The sequence below is a fragment of the Liolophura sinensis genome, chromosome 6 (assembly GCF_032854445.1).
Source record: "Liolophura sinensis isolate JHLJ2023 chromosome 6, CUHK_Ljap_v2, whole genome shotgun sequence".
Taxonomy (NCBI): Eukaryota; Metazoa; Mollusca; class Polyplacophora; order Chitonida; family Chitonidae; genus Liolophura; species Liolophura sinensis.
In genome coordinates, this window is record NC_088300.1 from 12,101,597 (window position 1) to 12,128,141 (window position 26,545).

The 26,545-nt window shown below is 38.7% G+C and overlaps 1 protein-coding gene across 1 annotated transcript; it reads left to right on the top strand.

The window, feature by feature from the left end:
- On the top strand, positions 1-26,187 carry LOC135466808 (sprouty-related, EVH1 domain-containing protein 2-like). Its single transcript, XM_064744510.1, has 5 exons — positions 1-104; positions 15,500-15,692; positions 17,850-18,018; positions 20,784-20,836; positions 21,825-26,187. The coding sequence occupies exons 1-5, from the start codon at positions 79-81 to the stop codon at positions 22,749-22,751; spliced, it is 1,368 nt and encodes a 455-aa protein (XP_064600580.1). The 5' UTR covers positions 1-78; the 3' UTR covers positions 22,752-26,187.
- The last annotated feature ends 358 nt before the right edge of the window (positions 26,188-26,545 follow it).

Sequence of the window (26,545 nt, forward strand, 5' to 3'; positions counted from 1 at the left end):
TTTCCTGTGTATCTGCCAATGTTGTTGAACAATATACCCATGGCAGACGACAAAATGTGAGGTACGAAGGATGGGAAGATGACAGAAGATTCTAGTCTTCAAGAGTAAGTATTTTTCAAGTATATTTGTCGGGTAGTTGGCCGTTTAGGCTGACATGAAGCGGGCTTGGCGAGGGGAAACTCAGCTCTTCCCGTTGGCGGACGACTCGCGTTCACTGCACACCATGGCTGATATAGCTCAACTATTGTGATCGTAGTACAGCTTCTTCTAAAGCCGATCTCTCTGTTCGCATGTCATCACCAAGGAATTATTTCCCAGCTCAAGATCGTACGACTGTATTCGGACCGTTTTATGCCGGGGACAAGGTATTGTTTGATGTACCTGTGTGTGATATATCTGGAAATGGTCGTGTGTCGTGGTACGGCTCACAACCAGGCGCTTCGCCCCACAAAGTTCATTCATGAATTCACCCCGACGGATGAATGGCGACCGGGTTGTTCAACCCTCCACTGAATCTCCGTCTCGGCAATTGGGTCAACCTTATCCATTGTAATTTATGTCAGACTAGTTAATATATAACCATGATTCATTTATGTTTAAAAACCATTACAACCTGATTGATCCATTTGTGTTTTGCCTAACGTATATACGTATGAATGCTATAGGTGTTGAAATGTATGATTTGTTTTTTTAACAAGTAAAATAGAATGGCTTGAAGTAGAATATATATTATACACCCACAGTGTCAGTCATTGATACCTGATTTATGATCTTCAATGATCTAGTACATCATGGATCATGGTAGATATGCTTAATGTTGTTTAGCACAAAGCTGAGCTGGACGTTCCTAGGGTAACACCCAGCTTCAGTCATATAGACTTCCATGCGGACTACTTCACAAAAAAAAAAAAAAAAAAAAAAAGCACGAACCCAACCTTATTTTGCTATCAAGTGATTCCCTAAAGTGACCGAAATGTAATACGTCAAAGCCAGCATTGGTAAACCATCTTTTAACAGTAATCCAGCCCTTTAAACTTTTGAATCGGACAACTCAAATCAACGTCTGTCATGTTTTATATTTTTCTTCTTCATCTTCTGGCAGGATGATGGACCGTGAAAATTTTATCCCACCCAACATTCTGTTTACAGAGCATGCAATTCTTAAAGAGAATGTTGGTTAGGATAAAATTTAGATAAAATAGGATCTCATAGTTTGATACTAGATGGGTGAGATGGGTTCTGAAAGGATTCTGTAAAAATATCGTTGATGAATGGTATACATTTAGTAGGAAATAAGAATGCAGCATTAAAGTATCAACAACTGGGTTGATGCGCACACATACATGTTTAGTCTGAGCAAAGTTGCGATTGAACCCTTCATGTTTGTTATGAACTATTTGGCCTGTTCAGGGAATATAAATGGCTCAAGATTTATAGGTTTCACTTTGTTAAGCACATAAATAGTTTCACAATATTTTTACAGATGTCAGTACTAATCTACATGGAGGTTGATTCAGGGCCCAGTACCTGGATGCTGTCCTTCGTAACCTTCAGCACCCAGTGTAGGGCCTGAACGTACAGTGTGATATTTCAATAATGGAAATAAAAATAAAGGAAGTCACACCCAAAGAAAAAGTTTGCATGGACATGGTGCATCAAGTATGCATACAGAAAATAATGTCAAAATTTTTCAAGATTTAAAATGAGAAGTTATGGCTAACCACACTATGTATTTCAGCTTAAAGTCCTCAAGGTATGTGGGAAGGTCTGGCAGCAACCTGCAGATGGTCATGGATTTCTCATGGGCTGTGCCCAGTTTCCACCCACTACAAGGCTGGCCAGCGTTGCACATGTGAAATATTTTTGAGTATGGCGTTTATCGATCAGATAAATAAATATATTCCACAACCACTCATGTACTTGATACATATAAAACATTTTTAAAGTGAGGGTGTAGGGGCCTAGCTGGAAGCTCTTGAACGTATTTTAATACTTCTTTAATTACTAATGTGTCAGTGTGTGTGTATGTGGGAGGGGGCTTATTCCAGGGCTGGTTCTTCTGCTCCCGCTGTGCAGGTTTATTATAAAACTGATTAAATGTTTAGAATTATTGTAGATACTTGTGCATATACAGCAACATGGGCTAAAGCTTTTCTACAAGCACTGTCACTATCATATAGTGTAATATTTTTCTAAGGTACGGCATTAAAGAACAGTCAAATGAATAACATGCATAGTCAGAGAAATGGGTACCCGGGTGCACCTCATACTTTTAACCTGCATGTGAAGGTGTATTTTTAAAACTGAAAAATCTTACGCACATAAGGTGCAAGAAATGTATCGTTAGGAACTAGGGGGATCTTGTCAGTCAAGTGATTTGAAGGCTGACAGGAAGTCCTGATACAACCGAATGGAAAGAGGGAAATGCACAAAGGGCATGTCAGGGGTCTTGTGAGTTCAGCAAAGTAACATTGGTAAAAGGCATGATTTTATGGTAGTTGCTTGATTGAATAAACATCTGTCTGTCGATGTTGGCATCTTATGTAAAATGACATGTTTTGGCTGCAGTAATTTGCAAGAGCTCCCAACTTATCTACGTGAACTCTTGAAACTCTTTAAATGCTTATTGGGTTTATTCTGTACAAACTGATCCCAATGTGAATTGGTGGTTAAAGGTTTGTGAGATTTTGAAGCAGGATGCGGTTTGATAAGGTTTTGGTCTATAAAGCTATTCTCGCCAGAGTTAATGTAACTGTTTTGACATTACGACTGCATTAAATTCCAGATTTTTCACCCAGGCTCTGCTCAGTGAAATACTCTTGAGTGCGTTGCAAAATACCAATCAAAGAAATAAATAAATTTAAGAATTAAGCATGCCAAAGTCTGAGAAATCTTTAACTATTGTCAAAATAAATCCTGTACATGACCCCAATCACAGAATGTTTGCTTCTCAAGTTTTATGTCATACAGCCATTGTTTTTACTGTTTCAAATCATTAATGAGCCAACTTTCAAGAATTATGGCAGATTTCAGGATTTGAGGAATGTGTGTAGGCACAGGTTTGTTATTATTACTTTGGAAATGAAGGTTTTAGAATGAACCATATAGGGTAAGAGTTTTTGCCAGGAGTTCAGTTTGTGTTCAACCCCCATCTTCCAGTCTTGTAGACCATCAGAGGACAAAAAAACATAGTACTCAGGGTGAATAATTCCATTTTCCATAGTTTTTAAAAGTCATCATTAAAGTGTAGCTTATTGATTCATATAGTACACTTTACACCTGACTTTTACTTTTAAGACGGTCTAGACAGGGACTATAATACATGAAGTCAAAATGTTCATTCTGAAATTCCTGAAAACTGTTTTCTGACCCAACCAAAATTGGAGTCCTCAGCCATGTTTTTCAGATGTCCAGTAGATGTAAGTAATGGCTTCACTCTCGCAAGAAAATAAATGAAAAATGGATCTCTGTTTTGAAGAGTGTTTTTCAAAAGGAAAAAAAAAAAAAGGACAACGTATGCAAATACATGATCATCTAGCTCTGTAACATATAATGTATAGGATTTCATGCATGGTTTGTGTGGTGTCTTAAAAACCGTTAAAAGCCTGGAATTTTGAAGTAACCTTGAGGCCTTGAAAAGTTTAGAGGATCAGGACATTTTCTAGTTCTGCCAGGAAAAGCCTTGAAATGGAGACAACAGAATTGGATGTTTTCTTCAAAAAGTGGGTTGAGTTCAATGTAAGTCGCTTGCATTAAAATTGTTGTGTAGTGTGAAGTTATTTTATGACTGTAACTTCCTGCTTAAACTAGGGGGCCTGTGGCTCTGTTAGCGCGCTATCATAGCGTAATGACCCAGAAGTCTCTCACAAATGTGGTCGCTGTGAGTTCAAGTTCAGCTCATGCTGGTAGTACGTGGGAAGGTTTGCTAGCAACCTGCGGATGGTCCATAGTTTCCCCTGGGCTGTGCCGGGTTTCCACCCACCATAATGCTGGCCACCGTCGAATAAGTGAAATATTCTTGAGTACGGCATAAAACACCAATCAAATGAATAAATAAATAATGCGTAAACTATCGCCATAGGTAACTCACAGACAGCTGTACATGTAGCTTTGATTTGTTTTATTTCATGTTACATGTTGACAGGAATAGTCCCATATTTCTCCATTGAGTTGAGCCTCTAGCAAATTTGTATTAGTCTGTCCTCACCAAATCTACATACATGTACATCTTGTTCTTTTAGGGAAATTCAATGGTACATACAGAGACCATACTAAAATGGTGTAACAGGTATTTATCCTTGCAGAGAAATCAGTTAAGACACCTGATTGAGATAGACTTTTCCTCTACCAATCCTGAGATTACCCAAGGGTGACACCAGATCCAGCTCTTCTCAGCCTCCAGACATTGTCCTCCAAACACACACACACACACACCCAGAGTGCCTTTTACGTGTATGTACACAAGGAAAACAATAGAATTATCCCAAATTTCACTCAATACCCTCAACTAATACCTCCATGGAAACTGAACTTCAAAAGATATATGAAACATGTCATTCTGGTGAATGTCCTGACCAGTGGAAATTTCTGTAATGTAAACTTGCTTATGAAACAAGTGTGCTTTAAAATCAGACATCATGTCACCGAAGAAGGTGACGAAAATTGAAGCCATGGTAATTCCATTAGAATTTCAGATATTGAAAATACTATTTAGCAAAAGTTTCAGTTTTAGTCTACTTGGTAGCTATGCATTGAAAGTTAAAAGATGATCAGATAGAAACCAATGCTTTATCTAAAATTCAGGTTACTTTTTGTTGCAAAATCAGACTTTGGCCATTAGTATCATATCCGGCTCTTCACGGGCTATGTGTAGGCTAAGCCCTGCATGTAACAAAAGCATGACAGCATGACACTGGCGTCATTTTGTTTTATGTGAGACATTCCTTTCGCAAGTAAGAATTGCGAATGATGTCATATTAAAGACAGTATGTGGTATTAAAGACAGTATGAGAGTACACTAGAAAACTGATGCATTGTACACTAGAAAACTGATGTGCCAGCTTAACAGCTACTTTTTTTCATATACCAGACTGTGAGAATTGTTGCATTTGGTACCATTCACAAACACCATTAGTGCTGTGAATTTGGTCAAAGGAACAAGCTGGAGTCGGACAGTCTGTTATGCCGATTATGCCTACCAGGCAGTTTGTGCTTCCATCCTGCTGGCAGTGAGTAGCTTGTTGCGGTTTTACTGCAGTGACATTGAGGACATGCATGTGCACTGTACGTGTATGGAAATTATTAAAATTTGTAAATTGTACTTTTCATGGGCATGTCCCTTGTCTGCCATCTTTGATAAATTCCCAGAGGGAAGGTCACAGACTTTGATTTATCTGATAACTTCTGAGTTTACAGGTGATATTTATGAGTTAGGAGGTAGAAAAGGATTCACGTTATTAACTTGAATATATGACTCATTTTGCGCAGTGCAAACAACCCACCCCCCAACCAACTGCACACCCACTCGTTCAGAGTCATTCAGAGTTGTTCCCGTGTTTGGTTGGGAACTCTTAAAAGTGACTAAAAATTCATGGCCTTTATACCTACCTATACATTGTGGTTCTGCTTTATAAACAGAAGTATGTGTATGTTCCATCACAACATGTTTAAAAGTTCTAAAATTACATTTCTTCTTTTTCATTCATTTTGAAAATGTGTCATCCCAATCTGGATGTAAGAGTTGCCTCATCATACCAAAACATCTCTAGATTAAGAATTTGAGAGTTTATCTTTTAACAGATGTTTACTCCGTTTAGCTCAGTTTTTCATGTGTTTTGTTCCCATGAGATAGACTTACCTATTTCGCTCATCCTATTTGATGTGCCATCGTCCTATTTTATTTGGCTTATCTTTTGTCTGTCGAGTTTCAGTGCCACACAGTATGCCATTCCAGTGGTAGATAGTGACGAGTGTGCAGCTTGTGTGCTTTTATTTTTTTTTATTATTTTTTTTTTTTTACATGTAATTGTAATATACATATACTAGATCCTGTCAGGGTGGACTTCAGTATCATCAATTAACAATTCAGAGTAGAGTTATGAGTGTATAATGTGTCATATTACAAATTCCAGTCACTTGTTTATGAGTTGGTGATAAAAGTTGTGATTATTTCACATTAGTTGTACCAGTTCAATGTTAAAAACACTTGTGGTTAATGTTTTTGAACTGAATTATCACAGGAATAATGTTCCAACTCAAGGTACTGCTTTTATTGTCCCGTACTGAAGTGTACCCTCTCAGGCAAGTAAATGTTCCTAACTGAAGTATCACTGTTGAATGTTTCTGATCAGAAGTACTGCTGCTTAAATGCTCCAAGCCGAAATTCCACTCTCTGGCAAATGTTTCTGACACAAGTACAACTAGTGAATGTTTCTGATCAGACATGCCACTGGTGAATGCTCATGATCAGAAATACCAGTGGTGAATTTTTCAGATCAGAAATACTACTGGTGAATGTTTCAGATCAGAAGTACCACTGGTGAATGCTCATGATCAGAAATACCACTGGTGAATGTTTCAGATCAGAAGTACCACTGGTGAATGCTCATGATCAGAAATACTACTGTGAATGTTTCAGATCAGAAGTACCACTGGTGAATGCTCATGATCAGAAATACCACTGGTGAATGTTTCAGATCAGAAATACCACTGGTGAGTGTTTCAGAAGCACATGTGCCACTGGCACTGAATGTCACTGATCAGAAATACCACTGGTACAGGTGAATGTTTCATATCTGATGTGCCACTGGCATTGGTGAATGTTTCAGCCTGGAAATCCCCTTTTATGATGGTTCAGAATGGAAGTACCATAGGTTAATGTTTCAGATTTGATAAACTGATGCTTAATGTTTCTACTTGGAGAAGCGAGTGAAAAATGTTTCAGCTTGGAAATTCCCTTAGACATACCACTGGTGAATGCTCATGATCAGAAATACCAGTGGTGAAATTTTCAGATCAGAAATACTACTGGTGAATGTTTCAGATCAGAAGTACCACTGGTGAATGCTCATGATCAGAAATACCACTGGTGAATGTTTCAGATCAGAAATACATGTACTACTGGTGAATGTTTCAGATCAGAAATACAACTGGTGAATGTTTCAGATCAGAAATACAACTGGTGAATGTTTCAGATCAGAAATACCACAGATGAATGTTTCAGATCAGAAATACCACTGGTGAATGTTTCAGATCAGAAATACCACTGGTGAATGTTTCAGATCAGAAGAATCACCAATGATGATTGCTACTGATCAGAAAAACCAGTGGTGAACGTTTCAGATCAAAAATATAACTGGTGAATGTTTCAGGTCAGAAGTACCACTGATGATGAATGCTACTGATCAGAAAAACCAATGGTGAATGCTTCAGATCAGAAGTACCACTGGTGAATGTTTCTGATGAGAAGCACATGTGCCACTGGCACTGAATGTCACTGATCAGAAAATACCACTGGTACAGGTGAATGTTTCATATCAGATGTGCCACTGGCATTGGTGAATGTTGCAGCCTGGAAATCCCCTTTTCCATTTCTGATAGTTCAGAATGGAAGTACCATAGGTTAATGTTTCAGATTTGATAAACTGATGCTTAATGTTTGTACTTGGAGAAACGAGTGGAGAATGTTTCAGCTTGGAAATTCCCTTAGACAGTGGTTCACAATGGAAATGACATTGGTTAATGTTTCAGATCAAAAACATCATTGGCTAAAGTTTCAGTAGACATCAGAATATGTGGATTCCCATGGTTTATCACAGATTCAGTTCTGATATTTCTTGCTCCTAACACTATACTTTGTGAACTGTATTGTGGTTTTCAGGTGTTAGTTTGCTCTGAATGTATATTTAGTCTTCATCTGCATGTCTGACGATGTCACATGTATATCTACAGTATATTTACATAATTAATAACTCTTTGTTAATCTCAGATATTCTAATTGTCTGGATTGTTGCTTAAAGATGGTGCCTTGCTGTGTATACTTGACCAAGTTTAAGGTACACTTAACATATATGTATGTAGATCCAAACACAGGTTTAGGTACACACCTGCAAATTTGAAGTTACACTTGGACACATATCAGAACAACCCTCACTCTTTATTGTTGAGACGACAGGGTTTATTTGCTCCCAATGGTGGTCCAGAAGTTTGGTACACCGTATAATATTAGCTATTATAATTTGGACATTCAAATGGTTAAAAACCACTATTGTTGCTGAATGATGAATGTTCGACTCTTGTTCATGAACGTTGCTGTTGAAGAGCGTGCAGCAGCTAAGAGATGTGGAACTGGTACAGAGGAGGCTGTAGCCCTCTTAAAACCAAGCCGGGCTAACATTTGAACCACAGGAAGTTGATGATCTGGTTTCCTGGCCTACATACCAACTAGTTAACATGCCTTGGCTTCAGCCTATAATATACAAATGCTGGGTGCCAGCAGCAGCAGCTGGGATTGCTCTGAGGTTGAACTGGCCCACCAGTCACAGCCAGCAAGCCATCTAGCCAGCCTCCTCTAGCCACTGTCACACTGTGGAAAGAGTTTGAGGACAGCTCTGCCAGTAACTGAGACCTCGCCAGGCTAAGCTTCATTTACAATACATAACACATGAATTGCTTGAGAGGACCCCTGGCTCCAACTTGTGGTCTGTAGTGTGCCGTCTACATATCCCTTCTGTTCATAAGTCATTAGTGTTTTTCTGAGTGGCAGGACGTGTGGTATCATTTTGTGGACCTTAATAAATTGACCTTTGAATGAAAACCATAAATCCCAGCTTCATAGAATGACTGGACATACAGATCTGTCAAGCCATGAAGAATGAATGAATGAATGATTGTGGCATAATGAGGTTCATGCAAAGAAAAACTATGCTGACAAATTAAATTCAAACATGCACATGCATGTAATTTGGTACTTTGCTGAAGTAAAAGAATGGGAGAAAGTTAGGGTAATGTAAGAAGTTTTGGCAAGTTTTGTCTTTCCTGTGTCTCAGTGAACTGTTTCATGTTGTATTACGTGAAATATTTCAACATTATGTATTTTTTATGTATTTTTGTATTCATCATAGTACAGACATTCACTTCAGGCTTGGTTGTTCACATATATGAACATTGTGGATTGGTTGGTATTGACATCATGTATGTGGGCAGATCATGAGAGTGATAAGTAACAGCAAAATGTAAACCAAACATAAGTACGGACATATTGTTGGTTTATGGAGGAAGTGAACCGGAACAACAAGGGGCACTTTCATTGACATTAAAACATAAAAATCCACAAATATTGGCATACCAGATCAAGTCAGAGGATTGTGGTACATTTATGGGAAGTTTTTTCATGAAGGCCATAAATAGAAATGAGGGAGGTGTAATTGAATTAGAAACCAATATAGGTCAAATTTGTGGCATTAAAAAATGTATAAAAAGCATACCAAAATACATGTACTTGCGAATGTACTTGTTATTTATTCACTGTTTGAGCAAGATGTTGGCCTTGTATTAACTAACCAGCTATTTCCAGAAGACATATATAAGGTCAGCTAATTTAGAATTTGAGGTAATGCCAGTATTGCCATCCCACTACAATGTACGTGTAACAGTTGTGTATACCAGTGATCTGCCATCAGTAGGTCATCGCCTAATGCCAGGAAATCATTTCTTTCCATCTGATCTGTATAGCAACTTATTAATGGGGAAAAGATGGCGTGGGTTAGGCCTTTATAAATTACATGTATTTTGACAGCTGGCAATTTTAACCCTGGCTAAAAAGGTGCAGGTGATAATTAATGTGGGTGGGTGTAAAATTCTATCTCTCAGTAAGCACAGAGTTAAGAAAGGATTTGTAATAAGGGTGTCATTGGATAGGGTCAGGCCCCTTGCCCCAATATGACCATGTTATCAGCACTATTATGGTATGTGTGACTGGTATAATATATGATGTAGGTGTACTTTGTCCTGCCTGCATGGACACACTTGTCTATAGTGTCTGGGTAGATATGCAGTACATACTGGGGAGAGGAGTCGGCCACAGATAGCTGGCTGCCAGATGGCAGGGCACACAGGCAAGCCAGGCAGGCAGGCAGTCAGTCAATGGGAGTAGACTCCCACGCAAGCCTTAACTCCTGTGGAAAGGCTTGGCCCAAAGCCAGATAAACCTGCCCTTCATAACTGCACTGCATTTCTCTCAATTGTGCTTGTGTGCCAGTGAGGTTTAAAGGGGCAGCCAGTCTATTTGATCAGTTGCAGAGAGTAGATGCTGCTTGTGTGTGAACCTGTGAGGAGGGCCGGGCCTCACTGTTGGGGACTGTGGCAGCATAACCCAGTGAAGCCCCTCACTGAGGGGGAGGCCCACTCACTCTTCATTCATGACCTGCTCACTCAGCCTACTTCATTCACCAGCGGATATTGAATGTGATATTCATGAGCAGATATCAGCCTTAAGCCATGCTTCTCTAACACATCTGACCTAGATTGCACAGACCTGGGATGCATGGCAGGGTGTTCACCATCTCTAGGTACAGTATCTATCCGTCTGTAAGCCACAGCAATATCTACATATACATTTGCTCCATGTACTGTACCTTTATTTTTCATTGAGGCCACACAGCAGTTAAGTTTTCCCCCATTGTCTGCTCTTGGTGTAATAGATTTCTCAAAACCAGCGCCATGGAGGAACTTATGTACGTGAAATCATAGCAGGATGTTGAATACATGTAGAATACAAATGCTCACAATGTGCGAGATAATATACATGTGTGCTGTCATTTAAGAAAAAGAAAAGGATGCAGCTGTTCTATTACTCTATATCGCAGGTAGCCTCGCTTTCAAATGGCGAAGGTTGTAAGGTCAAATCTGACTTTTGCCTTTATGTACTGGTACTTTATTTGGTTTTCTTTGTTGTTATCTGTGACAGTCTTTTGAGAACTGACATGGTGTCAGCATGAGGAATTTATCCTTTCAACATAATTTAACTTCAACATCAACTACATGTAGTGTTTCTGTGACATGTTTGTAAGTTAACAGGTAAATACATGTGCGTTGTCATGTAAGTATTTAACTCTGTTATTGTTTTTTAACACATTTTTTGTTTTCTTTTTTACTTAAGCTGATTTTCACTGTGAACTTTTCGTAAAGTTCACAGTAAATGTGTATCATTTTCTTTCCTCAAGGTGGATTTGAACTTTACATAACTTGTGTTGTGTAAGAGTGAATTGATTTGAAGGGAGGGAACTCTGCACTAATCAGAACAAAACATTTACTCCTAGGTAGTGAAAGGAACAGCTGATATGGCGCCAAACCTTTTAGTATCTACATATATTCTGAGATAGACAAAACATAATCGATTAATGACTGTGAAAAACACAATCTTTCTTAAATGGGTATGAGTGACTCCTGATTTCTGGTTTCAGAGAACAGGTCATTAGTTTATGACTTTGTGTTAAAATTATCATGATTTAATGTACATGTTTGCAACATCTTGACCTGTTTACATGTACATGGCATGTTTAACCTCAGGAAATACTGTTACAAAGCCTGCTCAGTAAAGATGAAAACTTTTTGGGACATGTTTGGACTTTTTAGTGAGTAAAATGTGCTTCTACAATTAACATAAAAAAATGCGCCCACCCAAAGACATGTATATTGCCAAGAAAATACAAAACTGACGTACTTTGAACGTAACTGTTCAGTTTTATATAGGTGTATGTGTGTGGTGAAAGCATTTTTGCTGTTACGGCAGCAAATCTCCTATACATAAGTGGGTTGGATATGACTGATAGCAGAAACGAAGATTGAAGTACTATATATGTGAGCATTGCCAGAAGTTTCAGAAAGGAGATTGACTATCCTGACCAACAAGGATAATTCTTTATAATCAGTTTGAAGCCTGTGGATAGTTGTGGATATCACCCCCGGGCTCTGCTCAATTTCTTCTACCATAATGTTGGCGGCCGTCATGTAAGTAAAATGTTCTTGAGTAGGACATAAAATATCAACCAGAGAATTGGATAAATAAATAAATGTAAGCACTTTGACCAGTAAAGGTAATGTTTAAACATTACATATTTCTGTTTAACTTTAATGTTCGTATTTGATCGCACTTGTGTTGTAAAATTACGGCAGTTGGTGAACATTATTGCATGTAAGCAGATTCACAGAAATTTTTTGCACATCTGTATTAAGACATCTATCCAAATTTATAATCTTCATTTTGCCAGAAATGATTTTCTATTTGTGTACTCTACTTGTAGTCCTTGATCTCACCTCATTTTGTGGTTCTGTGATTTTTGTCTCCCTCTCTTGAAAAGGTGGGGAAGAGTGGGGTGGGTGGTTGGCTACACGACTTAGACCATATATGGTCAAGTTGACATCTATACAATCTATTAAACGGATTCTTCATTTCATTTTCTTTCATTGTTTTGACCATTGTCATTGTAAAGTACCAGTACTTTACGTGCTGGTGCCTCAATTTCATTATTATTACACCCTTAGTTGTTATGTTTTTGTTAGTTGTTTTGTTGAATTATTATGAATCATTCAATCTAGTATATATGTATGTATATGTACAGGTAAACTTAATCAATGAAGAGAGATCACCATGGAAACCGTGCATATGTATGCATTTGCAATCACACAGATGTGGAAAACTGTTAAATTGTTGCAGTGATAAATTAATTTTTAATGGTGTACATGATTAGTTGTATGTCTAGTTATTTTAGCCTTATCACCTCCCCTTTTTGAAAGACTAACATAATCATTGTTTGAATTTGAGTCTATAACCATGTAAAAAGTGAAGGTAAATTAATGCGAAGATATGCATGGCTTCTTCTTTCCGCCTAGTACTATGTTGTCAACATGACATCGAAAAAAACAGAGGTACTCATATAGGTACTTGAATAAGAACTTTAATGTCTGGTTGCAACAATCTCATTAGTGTGATATATTTGACCTTTGAAAAATATTTTGGGGTCAGTTTTCAAATAGATGTTTTGATCACTCTTGTAAAAAGATTTTCAAAAACTGTCTGACTACTATGGTTTAAATGTCAGGCTTGGATACACTCCATGATTAGTGTTAACTGTTTGATTCGGTCCCAGTACGCAGTGTCCTAAAACATTAATGAAGTAACTTAAAATGTACGAGTTACCCATGAAGAGGTAAGACAGAACATTTTCTGAAGATGTGCCAAGTGGAAGACACAAACAGGTACATCTTTCATTTCCTTTCTGTGTTCTGGAGGTGGTCACTGGACATTGTGTTGACACATGTATACAGGAACATTTAAGAGACAGACTATCTGCGTATTTCTCTACTGTCTCTTTTTTTCTAACCACGGGTCAATTTGCCCACTTCCGGCCTCAATGTCTTACTTTAACTGAACATTACCCGTTTTCTGCATTCCAACCTAAGTTTAAGTGAGCAAATAGTGAGTGTCATAGTAGCATAAAGTAAAAGTGCTGTAGCTGTCAAAACAACAAAGCTCTGGTTCACTTTGTTTTTCACACATATCTGTCACTATGGACCTGACAAACACTTCCTTGACTGAGTCAAGTTATCACAGGCTTGGCAAATGCCTCCCGTGGTCGGGCAAATATGTGAGAAACTGGGCTGGAATCACCTTTTGGGTGTGCTGAGATAGATGATATGATGCAACGTAGGTAGACTCAGCTATTGCAGACAGAGATTTGGTTTTTGTCGCAAAAAGTATTATTAATTGTGGATTCCTTATCAGAAGGTTGTTAAACTATTTTTTGAGGTCAGCCTAGTGTTGTAAACATGTCCTTTTCTTGTGAAGGAACTGCCATCCATTTTAAGCTTCAATAATTTGTTTAAAAAAATGATCGGGGCCTACTTCTGCTATTAAACCTCAGAGACCATGTGTAGATTCTGTAATATATGAAGCTATCAGCGGGTTAAGTGGGCTTAGTAGCCGTAAATAAGGAATTTGTATATATACATGTATATATATGAAGCATTGATTACGCCAGAATTTGAAATTTCCAGTTTTTTTCTATTTGCCGTGTGTATTTCTCAAAGAAACCAAGACACCACCCTGGCTAAACCTGTGATTTACATTGTCCATGAACATGTACAAAAGAAGCTTGTTACATATTTTGACTTGTGTTTTACTTGTGCAAACTTTCCTAGAACTGTGAGCTTTCTGTTGATGGGTATGACAGTCCCTGTGATCATGTGGTGGACGTTGGGGTAAAGTATGGGGGGTCTTGATGGCTCATTGAGTTAGTGTCCTCAGTACAGTCTATTGACCCCTAACCAATAAACTACCTCTAAATACATCTTGCCAAGAGCAGTAAGAATGCTGGAAAGTTCGGTTTTCTTCAGCCATCAACTTGACTGGCTGAGTGAAAATTCTTAATCTGATATGTAAGAATAATTTTTCAAAGATTGATAATTTAATACTGACAATAGATTTACATACATGTATTCATTATGTGTAAGAAGTTGACAAATGAAGATATGAAAGTGCACAGGTATATTATATTGAGAGGAGATTGTTAAATGGGCTTTGAGTTGACCTGTCCTGTGAAATGATCTATTTGACCTTGATATAGATATGGCATATGATCTGTCCCCTCTGCTGACATTTGCACTGCTGGGGAAGAAGGTTTGCTGGCAGTGCCCTTCTGGGTGCTGCTACCACCCCTACTGTTCTTGTCCTTAGTGCTGTGTTTCAGAAGGGCCCTGTACCCTGGGTCACTATGTAGCATGCAGCCCTGTGTACTGGGTCTATCCCCAGGGCTGGAGCAGCTGTCTCCCAGGGTCATATTGCAGTAAGAATTCCAGTTTAGTTGTAAGTGGGTGAATTACTGGTACATACTGACTGCAGCCTTCGACAAATCTCTCCGAACTGTTCCCTCCACTCTACATGCACAGGCTGCCATAGCAACAGGCTGCTGCTGCCACTGCTCTTTGTATCAGGCCCTATCCTTTACTCAAAACCTTAACTTACATTGGAACTCTCTCTGGATTTTTTTTTTGTTTCTACTCCATCCCATTCTCAAGTATTCAGATGTTTTTTTCTTTCTTCAGTGGCACTGTGCTTTAAAAACATGATTGTGTGTTTTAATCGATGAAAGCATGTCAAATTTTGCTGTTATAAAATGGAACAATGGATTCAACATTTCTGTATTCAGAAGAAAGTTGCACTGTAATCAGCAGTGGGTATTGCATCTATAATACTATGAAGGAAAAAATGCTAGTGTTTCATTGACCATTTTCCAAGAGTGATGTCATTTTAGAGTGATGTGATTTATTTTCCACTTTCTATGATCATTGTCATCATGTATACATATATTTCTTTGTCAGGTAGTGCTGATGACTGTGTTCATTTGTCGCTTTCTTGCCAAAGGGTGACTATTGTTTGTCACTTATCAGTCATTACATTTTGTTGCCATACCTGACGTATTTGTGAACTCTTTGTTTTCAGTGACGACTTGTACCTGGTACAGGTACGCGCCCAGGTCATGACCAGGGACGACTCCACAGGGGGATGGGTGCCCATGGAAGGGGGTGGACTCAGTTTGGTGGGCCTTAAAAAGTTACTGCTAACCACCACGGGCTCAGAATCTGACACCAGATCAGAGTATCTTATATTCGGCCAGCGAATTGCAGACGACTCTGTAAGTATATCATGTCACAGACCTTTTCCACACACCTGTTTTCACAAAAGAAATGTCATTTATGATATTTGCACTATGTCACATGTAGGCTGTGTTCCATTAAAACATCCATGTATCGCTGTAAAGAAGTAACTTTCGCTTTCGCTGAACAAAAATACCATCCCAACCCCCCGGACTTACCCTAATTCTTCAACCTTTTCAGCCTCCTCTGCAAGCAATATTTTGAAACTTTCTAAGAGAACTGTAAGGTGTAAAGAAATAATTTGCATAGTTTTATCAAGCTTGCATCTTTAGTGACACAAACAAATATTTTTTAGCATCATTTTCATAATAATTGTATGCATAAATTTCTCTGAAAAGTGCTTTAGTGGTTGAAAAGATTTACAGTAACCATTCAACCTTCAAAAGCACTGAACTTTAGATTGCTTTGGGGCATATTCATTAAAGTTTTCCTTTTTTACCTTCATGGAGGGAATCTGGGTCAGAGTGCACAAAGGTGATTTAATTTATGGGAGATTATCCAAAAATAAGACACAGAGTAGTGGCATTGAGATGTCACATGTACTTTGCAGAGGACCTTTATATACACATGCATGAACTTTATTTTAGCCAGTACATGGAGATTTCTGGGCCCAGTATATGAAAGCTTTTATTCAACTCTTTTCCATCTCTTCATTTTGTTCTTTATTGAATTTTGAATTCATAAGAATGAAAGTACAACAAAGCAACTCACTTACAGTTAAAAAAAAAAAAAAATCTACATGTTTAACCTTGCCCCCTTATGTGTTGACTTGTTCAACCTTGAGATGTGTTCATCAGTTCTACATAGTTCATGTAGACATGTTTACAACACTTGTATGTTTTGTAGGGCATTAAGAGTGCTATACTAGAGAGGACATTGTTGACATCAGAGTACATCTGTAACAACAAAGGCTGTGTGGGTGGGGTTAATTTACATAGTATGGAGCAGTTTTCCGTCCACGGCCTGTTTACTTAAACTGAACGTAGTCCAGGTGATGTAGGAATACCGTCAATACAACCTGTATGGTCACTGGATTGTTCTGTCAATGGTTCGACAACATGTTTGTCCACATGGTACAACATTATACAGATGTCCTGGTATCAATCAATATTATCTGTGCTAATCCATGACTACGGTTACTCCCATCCCAGTGTGGTTTATGCTAGTAGGCTGTGTGGTATCAGTCAGTTGCCATTGAATTGTTCTTCACACAGCACTAAAGCCATGGTTCACTAGCCACTTGCTCTAGATGGCAATGTTTACACCAGTTGTTCCGAACAAAGGTAAATTGCTGTGGACAAAGCCACCATATGCATCTACTTTTACTACTTGTTGGTGATACACCTTTTAACTTTAATGCAGTACAGTATAAATTAAGTGATATATGTTTTGCTTAGTACTGCATACTAAGACATTTTAAAGTTCAGACTGAAACACAAACAAGTACAGAATGTGGAATTTAGGTTTTCTTTTTTAGGACATGTTATAATATCTGTGGAATGAACCCTGGTTCATACATATTCCACAAACTTACAACTGTTAGCTACTAAATTCAGTTGGCTGAATGACCGTCCTAGTCATGTGTGGTCTTTACGGAATTGAAATACACTGGAGTTTCATATCACTGAATATGTTGTCAGTACGAATTTGTAAGTATGCGGGCAAATATGTGGCGCTGACATCAGTATACATGGACATGCATGTGAAGATCTTATCCGCTTTTGTCCTCAGCAAATGTGTAGATGTTATCAGCTTTACCTGAATACCACTAATGTTAATGGCTCACTCTTACCACTCCCTATAACGTCTTTTTACTTACTAGGTCTGAAATAACACCTGCTCCTAACCAGTATGAATGGAGGTCAAAGCTGAGACCAAACGAAAGGGTTGTTTCAAAACACAAATTTGTGAAATGAAAGAAAATAAAGGCATTTCCTGAAGGTAACAGTATGATTGAATGAAAGGCTGACAGATAGGGAAGAGATTTTTTTTCAGACCTACATGTAGTATTAAATCTACAAATTCACATGGAGAGACTTTTATGGTGAGAAGGTACATGTATATATATGTATATACCTGAAAGTTCTATCAGATTTCCCGAGTATGTTCGCTAACTGTTTTGTTTCTATTGACAGGTGGTTCTGGATTGTGTTCTTAAGAAAGACATTCAATACACACAAGCTAACCCCACCTTCCACCACTGGCGGACAGATGACAAACGTTATGGCCTCACATTTGAACGATCATCCGACGCCAAGGCCTTTGATCGAGGAATCAAACGGGCTGTGGCCGATTTAGTTGAAGGTGAGGTTTTATTGATGGCTGAAAATGAAAGATGTCTTTATGTATATATATGTATATAAAGCATTTGATGAAGCCTGAATTTGAAATTTCCATTTTTTTTTTCGTATTTTCTGTGTATTTCTCAAAGAATCCAAGACACCACCCTGAAAATGACTGAAATGACTGAAAATGAAAATTGGTCATGTAGTTTACATTGCTGCCAGTCTTTTCCCATGTGTGGGCTTTGCTACAAAGGGAGATAATTCAGATATTAGTAATAATCAGTGTATAGCTTTCAGTCATTTACTTTTTCCCAAATTAGGTCTTAGGGTAAATTTAGATGTGGGTTAATATTATAGGAGTTATGTAAAATAAAGTGGTAAATTTGGAAAGATAGTATTTTGGGAAACTCTGCTGTGCTGGAACAGTGGTGTCTTAATCGTGCTGTGAAAAATTATATCTATATTGTAAATTACATCACCTGCATTTTTACTCTAGTAAAGAGCATTTCGGTCATAAGCTGGGCATAATATTGATCCCTACCCTGCGAGATAGATTGTGCTTTTTTAGTTGTAGATAGATTAGTCTTAAAATAAAATTTAAAAACTGCGTCGTTGACCTAGTTCAAAGAGTAAAGGCTGTCTGGCGGCAATAAAGGTGGTACTGCCTACACACAGCTGTGATGAAATCTGCCACCCACTCGATCTCACCTGGTCGTATACGCTCCGCCTTGCACGTAAGTGTATGACAAGACAAAGAAGCAGAGCCAACTGGAGAAACTTCGCCCATCTACTGTTACATTTAAGACAATAAATACAGGCTCCATGTTTAACCACTGACACATGTATCTGCTGTTGATGTGTGTTGAAAAAATGTGGAGACTAACCTTGGTGTCACTGTGACTGTTTCAGGGTGCTGGGAAGGTGGGGGTGGGAGTGGGGGTATTCTGACTGTAAGTGGGTCAGTGTGCCCTGAGACTTGTGTAGGAGGGACCCCCCGTTTTTTTTGTTGTTGTTGAGGGAGGGTGATTGTTAGGATCAGCTCTTGTACCGCTCATCTTCTTAAAGCAGCTAAACTGTTTACCGTCAGGTATTTGTCTGTATTAACAAAAATTCTGGGGCGGAATAGTATTCAGTTCTTAGGTAGCTATGCATGGGATAAGTACCTTCGTGTATTGATCAAGTTGACAACTACATCTTACAATGTATATCACTGTCAGTTTCGTGTCTTGGTGATGTTGACAGATTTTTTTTTTATATCTTAAGATATTTGTTCTTTTCAGATGTGCAGAGTATGTATATTTCTGTTGATTTGCAGTATATAAATTTATAATTTGTAATAACTCTCAAGTAAGTTGAAATGGAACATCAAGCATTTTGGTATGTTTTCATAACCCGGAGAAGTGCATTTATTTCTTATGTCCTATAATTTGTACATGTAAAGCACATGTACAAAATGAAATGAAACCAAGAACACTATTAATATAGTAAACAAGTTTAATCAGTTGATCATACATATAAATGATAATAAAGAAAAATAAAAGTATGAAATGTATGGATGGAATTGTTGGGAAATAAGTTACTTCTCTGATAGATCAGTGAACATGAATTTGCTTATTACTGCTGACTCAAAGGTCAGTAGTTACTGACGTCAGTCACTGGGATCTTACTCTCCAGTTTGTATTCTCTGGCTTGTCAATCTCCAGCAATCCAGCTTGCTTTGAACACAGCACTGCCATCTTTCCATCTCTTAATTAATTTGACATAATTTATCAATGCCAGTTTTTCTCCTGCTAAAGTTTGCTTTGTTTTTGTATTACTCATTACTGCTGCTTTTGGATTCTAATCTTGGTAAGTTTTTGATTGCATTGACAGGGCGTTTTGTGTAAGATCAGCAGGGAACCACATTTAGCTCAGCCTATATACATGTAAACACCCTGTTTAGTTGGGGCTCTGATTTATTTTGGCTTACTGTAGTTTGGCACAAAAGCAAGCTTGAAAAGCACTCTTACATACAGATATATGGCTATATGGCTGTGTGTCATTCCTTTAAACATTTGCAGGTACATGTATATCTCACTGTTGTGATTGTTTTTTCTGTTTTTTTTTTTTTTTTTGCATCGTTATGTTTCTTTTATGTCATTATGTACGTAAATCATTCACTGTAAGTGCATCTTAAACCACATGCACACATCCTGTGATTTATCAGGGAAGTCGGACCTCTGAAATGTTTCCTTAATGCACAATTGTATTCGTTTGGCTGACACATTTTTGTTCACCACAAATTCTTTTCTTTTACTTAACCCCAGTTATGCCTTACTCTCGGGTTGAAGTATTTCAAGATTTTCTTCATTAGCATTTGAATTGATGCATTATTCAGTCATGACTTGATGCAGTTTTAATGATGCACAAGCACATGTGTTTTGAGCATTAAAGTTGATGTTCACTGTGTTTTTTTTTTTTCAAGTGCAAATTTTTTGTATTAGCTTAACAAAAGCAAGTGCCCCTTGTGACAAAGCTATTTGTGTGTAATATTTGCACCAGGTTATAAATGTATGCTACCTTGTGAAATTTCTGTATTTTGTCACACCTTCGCATTTGCAAAATTGTGGTAATTTTTGTTGTACATGTATTTCATATTCTTGGACTTCGTTTGCTTATGATCCTGTTTGAAGTTTTATCCTCTTCTGTTGTAGTACAGTGTAGTTGGTATTGACTAACACTGACACGTACTTATTTCTAAATTTATGCATATTTACCATGAGTTATGTGCCCTTGTGTTTGCAGGTTCTCCTGAATCCTCCACCAATCCAGATGTGGGAGATGACGAAGTCTTCATGGTAGGTGGATCACACCATCCAATCAGAGCACTACTTGTTCATTTAAATGCTGCTGATAATTGTAGCAGTTTGTAATTGCAATAATTGCATTGTGACCCTGAACACTGATGGCCCTGTTGGAAGTTTCTTAGCCCGTTACCTTTTAAGTTGCATATGTGAATCCAGCTATCTCTGGCTGTATTGTTGATTCATTTTGCTGGATGCTGAGAGAGATTGATGTTAGAAAGGTGTTCTCAGGTTTTTGTTGGATGTTAGGATGGTTAGCCTATTTGAAAAAGATAGCCTAAGTTTTAGCACCCGAAGTGTTTTTAACAACATTTATATACCTCTCAGAAAGCCATATGGGGGGGGGGGGGGAGGGACTAGGTGATTTTTGAAGTAAATTTTCTTGAACTGTGCAATGAATTACCAATTAATGTAATAAATAAATGATAAGGTTGTGAGCCAGCTGACTATGTTTCAAAGGAAATAGCATATAAACTAAGAAATATCCAAGGGGTGATGTTTTTGAAACACTCTTGAAACCAAATTATTTTTAGCTCTGCTAATAGTTAAAAACATAATGTGTAACAAGTGGAAATGTGTGGAAGAGTTGGCGACGTATACATGCATATGACTTACCTGTCCACTGCTTGTGACCAACGTGTCCACAGCTTGTGACTTACATGTTCACGGCTTGTGACTGATGTGTCCACGGCTTGTGACTGACTTGTACACGGCTTATGACTGACATGTCCACAGATTGTGACTGACGTGTCCACTGCTTGGGACTGACGTGTCCACAGATTGTGACTTTATACATATTGGCTGTTTGTGACTGACGTGTCCACTGTTTTTGACTTGCATGTCCATTGTCTATGACTTTATACATATCCACTGTTTAACAATTCATATGCATCGGCTGTTTGTGCCTGACATGTCCACTGTTTGTGACTTTATACATATCCACTCCTTGTGACTGATATGTCCAGTGCTATGCTTGTTTCAGACAATTGATCTTCCTCTCGGACGTAAAGGCAGCTCTCAGTCAGCCAGTACAACGTCAACGACCACCAGTAGTCCCACCCCACAATCCCCCGTCTCAGGGCTGCCCATTCATTCGGGACCAGACTTCTGCTCCCAGTTCACTCACCCTCATGCAAATCATCACCATCTTCACCGGGTGCACTACCTGCCTAAACCCCCTCATCACCGCCCCGTAACACCGCCCAGCGAGAAGAGCTCCCCAAGCAAGGTGGACAGTCTGGACACAAGCAGCTCTGGTAAGGAGGATGTGTGGGTGCGAGCTGATGATCCCACCGCCCTCAGCGGTAAGTCCGAGCAGGCTCTCCTCGACTCCTGCTTGGACACGTGTAACGTGGAAATCACAAACTCTTACGTGACATTTGAGAAGAACAAGTCTGTACCTCATGAATATAGCTACCCAAATTTAGAGTCATTTCCAAAGCCACCCACGAAGAGAGACTCGATTAGTAGTGTTAAAAAGCATACATTTAACACGCAACCCCAGCTGCCCACAAAGGGCAAAAAGACAAAGGACAAACGGAAAAGCCAGAGCGGTCGGCCGTTGGTGGCGCGAGCCCGATGTCAGCATTGTCATGACTGGTACTCCCCCGAGGAAAATTACAGGGGTGCATGTGGGGACGCCCCGGACAATGTCAGCAAGTGTATAGAGAAGGGCACCTGTTTATTCTGTGCTCGAGGATTACTCTACCACTGTATGTCCGATGCTGACGGCGACTATGGAAAACTCTGTGTTTGTGATACCAGTGACAATTCCAACTGTAAAAAGTGGACAGCGCTAACAATTTTGTCCTTGTTTGTACCGTGTCTTTGGTGCTATTGGCCCTTGACTGCCTGCCACTCATGTGCGGTGGCATGTGAATGCTGTGGGAGTCGACACAAGACAGCATGACCACTTGCACATCTCTTAATATGCACCTTTCCACATAAAGATTATGACATTGTATTCCCGAGTTCATGCCCGCCAGACTGTCCCACACACATACATACGTACATACAGAGGTGACGCTTCACGAATTACCTACGCCAGTGCTGATCATTGTACATCACGCGGCCTGAAGTTGAGGCTGACTTGTATACCGTGTGCTTACTCTCCCCTTCTAGACACAGCCAAGGGGAGAGAAGTGGGCTTGCACATGTTGACATGATGGGTAGGGGGTGGGGTGTTCACCTGATTGTTTATTTCACTTGTGTTTCATGTACCCACCGGTAATGTCTTCTTGCATGTTCTCACGTTAGCCTCCTTGTGCTCAAGGGAACAGACGTACACAAGTGTTATATGGCATTATTTTAGGGTACTTTCATATCTTTTAACATTTTTCTTTTCCAAGTCTCAATGGCTGGTGTGTTGCACAACAGTAATGCTTCATACATGGTAATGGCTAGAGATGGTTTGTGCTGGTCAGGTGTAACCCCTCACAGAACTCATCATGTTATATAGCATTATCTGATCGTTACCTTTATTTATTATTATTTTACCATTAATTGTGCTTGTTACAGTGTGCCAAAGTACTGTACATTGTTGTTGCCTGTGAGAGCGTGGTCACAGGTGTGCCATTTCTCATGGACTGTACATGTGTTAAGGAATACCTTGTTTTGCCAGTTGCTACAGATGGAGGGGAACCCCATTTATATGCATATGGGTTGGCTGATTCAAAGTCTGTTGTGTACTGTTATATGTTCATCAATATTACGTTATGAAGTCAGAAAAGAACTATGAAGTGTTAATAAAAATATTGCTACACAACTTTTTATCACCAGTGAAATTTTTGCAGTATACAGAGCTGTACTCATTGGCTTTCCATTTATTTGCTGATCCACAAAATTGTAGCAAATTAATACGTGTAGTGTGAATTCCTCTGAATTAAGGAATTTTTCAACTTTACGACACTAGCTCCCAAATTCTCCATGAAGCTTTGTGTATGGAAGTTTTGCACTCTATTTCGTACAAATAAATTGATAAATTTAATTGTTAAAGAAGTTGTGATGAAATGTAAGCAATGGCATTTTTGTTATGGTCTACCTTGTTCTGTGGTGATATTGTTGATTTATGTAAAAAGAAAAAAAATGCTGTGAAGGCTGGAGAGTGTTTAATTTATTCTGGCTGTAGTTTCGTTCTGTAAGCTTTGAAGTACAGGCAGGGTTTTAGACATTCAGTTACTCTGTCCCTTGCTGCACCCGTAAACCCCGATGTAATATACTTGTGAAAATGGTATATGTATATAGCCCCTCGTTCAAAAAGTGCTATAGCTCTCACTGTTGTTGATCACCATTGGTCCTGTGTACAGTTATGCAGTTGGCAATATAAATTAAAGCAAATCTATAAGCTTGACAGTTGTTATCGTTACCCTGTGATAAGCAGTGGTAGTTTCGTGGTTATTATTTTTTTATCAATTTTTTGGTCTTTCCGTGCTGCACTCTTCATTTCTGCCATGTCCGGTATTATCTTGTCAAACAGATGGCAAAAACCGAGCTGTAGTCTCCAATCTTGTACATACCGGAACTTAGTCTTCTGAGTTTCCACGCCTTGGTAGGAAATGCTGACCACATTGCCGACAGTTATTAGATCCAGTCGAATAATTGACTGCCACCAAACTCTCATTCCGTCCAACAACCTGAAGTCAGTAGGAGTCAACCATTTTAATGTACACAAATAATACATATATACCTTTATATGTGTATGAATATATATCCTCTAAATATTGAGTAGCCTTAAAACCATGCACTTTTAGAGCTACATTTCACTGTTGTTTTTCTTAGTTGAAGAAGTGCTGCGTATGTCGCGAAAGTTTGCAACTGTCCTTCAAAGAGAAAGAAAAAATGGAAAGATAACCATCTGCAGTGTGACATTTACCCTTTTAACTATTTAAATGAAGTGTTAAACATTTGGATCCTGGAACTGCATAAATATTGCAAATTCCAGTTGCAACAATTCATTAGGCTGTAACAATGGAATTGATTTTTCACAGAATAATTCTAGTAGCTTCAAGTTCCACCAGTTTATTCTATTTACATGGATTTGTGGCTAAACCTTTTCTCCATGTGGAATCAGCATTGAAATTAAACAGTGCAAGTCAAGTTAAAAAGTGTCAGTGTAAAATGCCTACATAGAATCTTGTGCAGCTAGCGGTTATGTCGGCCTAGTGTTTAACTGTCCAAGAATGTAGTTTGTATTTCTGGCATAGTTATTTTGATATCTTTCACATGTACTGTTATTTGACTACAGGTGTGTAAAGTTTATTTTTGGGCTAAACATAATGCTTGCACCTGTACACTACTTTGTTACGTTTTCCCCCTTAACTTTGTTGTTGTTGGTGTGCATTGTTATTTCCCTCCAACCGCCCCCCCCCCACCATCACACCCTTTTACTCCCCTCCATCTGTGGCAGAATTGATAATTGGCTTGCTATAGAGAGCTATATACTGTATATATATGTATCATGGGTTATTTACTTTTTACACATTATGGGAGTTGCCATAACCAAGCGATACGTTGTCATGGCATTGTGAATGATTGGCTCAGATTCGCAGTGACGTGCAATGTTTTTTGTGGGTCACATTACTACGTAATCCAGGACCATGCTCCAGTTTGATGGAAGGATCACGTAGGTGCTACTACCGTTGCTGTGGTTACGGGTAGTCTGTATTTTAAAAGCCAAATTTTATACACATCTTGTAAATATACGTATGAAAACAAAGTACAATGGTCATCGTGGCCAAGTTTTTGAATCAAATTATATCATAGTTCACAAAATGACTATTTTTATGAGGATGGACTCTGGAATGTTGTATAGATGTGCTATGCAATAGTCGTCTGCGTTTATTTGAAAAGCTTCAAATTTGGACCAGACTGTTAGAAATCAATCATATTCTGTCAAATTTAAATTTTTTGTTGAATTTTGTGGTTCTTAATTGTCCCAATTTGTTGGTTGTCTAATTGTCTTTGACACTTTTTCCTCATGTATTTTGTTCTTATATTTCAACCCTCCCTGCGGAAGATCTGGCACACAGAGCTGGGCAGACGATGCAAGACCTTGTCACACACAATTTGCATAGGTCAAGTATAAGTCAGCCCTTAACTGTGGGGCTCTCAGCCAGTCTACCACCCATTGTGATACATTAAACGGTTGGTGAGTAATGCCCCACCAATCATCAAATTTTTATATGCTGCTGAACACAGACCAGTACATGTTGACCGGTGGACAACTTGGCTGAATGTATCTATTTCAACCAGCTCTGCTTCCTATTACAGCTAAGCTAGACCATGCTTACACAGTGTGGCCATTGTTAAATTGAACCTATAAATAAACTGGGCACTTACGAAACGTCTCTACACTTGTTGTTTTTCACTCATCCAGGAACAGAAGTTCTGCGAAAGCATTTGTGCATGTACCTCTGAATTTGAATCTTTGAGCTAAACTTACTTTGCCAAGTATTGCCCTAGGAATCCAAAGCCACTGGGTCAGCTGAAAGCATGTTCACAAATTATGACAGATGAAAAGGTTTGCCCTAATTCTGTATACGTATCCAAAAGCCTAGCTTGGTGTGTATTCACGATTTGAAATACGGAGCTTTACGTCCCGACATTCATCCAAGTAACAAAAGTTTATTGGATGAAGCACTACTGCAAAGGTACCACTATTTCAAGAATTGAGAAATCATAATGTGGAGTTTTCGTACTGGAATC

What these genes read in the sequence shown, in the direction of transcription:
- LOC135466808 (XM_064744510.1), top strand. Translation starts at nt 79, where the DNA reads ATGACAGAAGATTCTAGTCTTCAAGA. An exon ending in AGCGAATTGCAGACGACTCT is followed by an intron (nt 15,693 to 17,849) that starts GTAAGTATATCA and finishes TTCTATTGACAG; the next exon opens with GTGGTTCTGGATTGTGTTCT. An exon ending in TGTGGCCGATTTAGTTGAAG is followed by an intron (nt 18,019 to 20,783) that starts GTGAGGTTTTAT and finishes TTGTGTTTGCAG; the next exon opens with GTTCTCCTGAATCCTCCACC.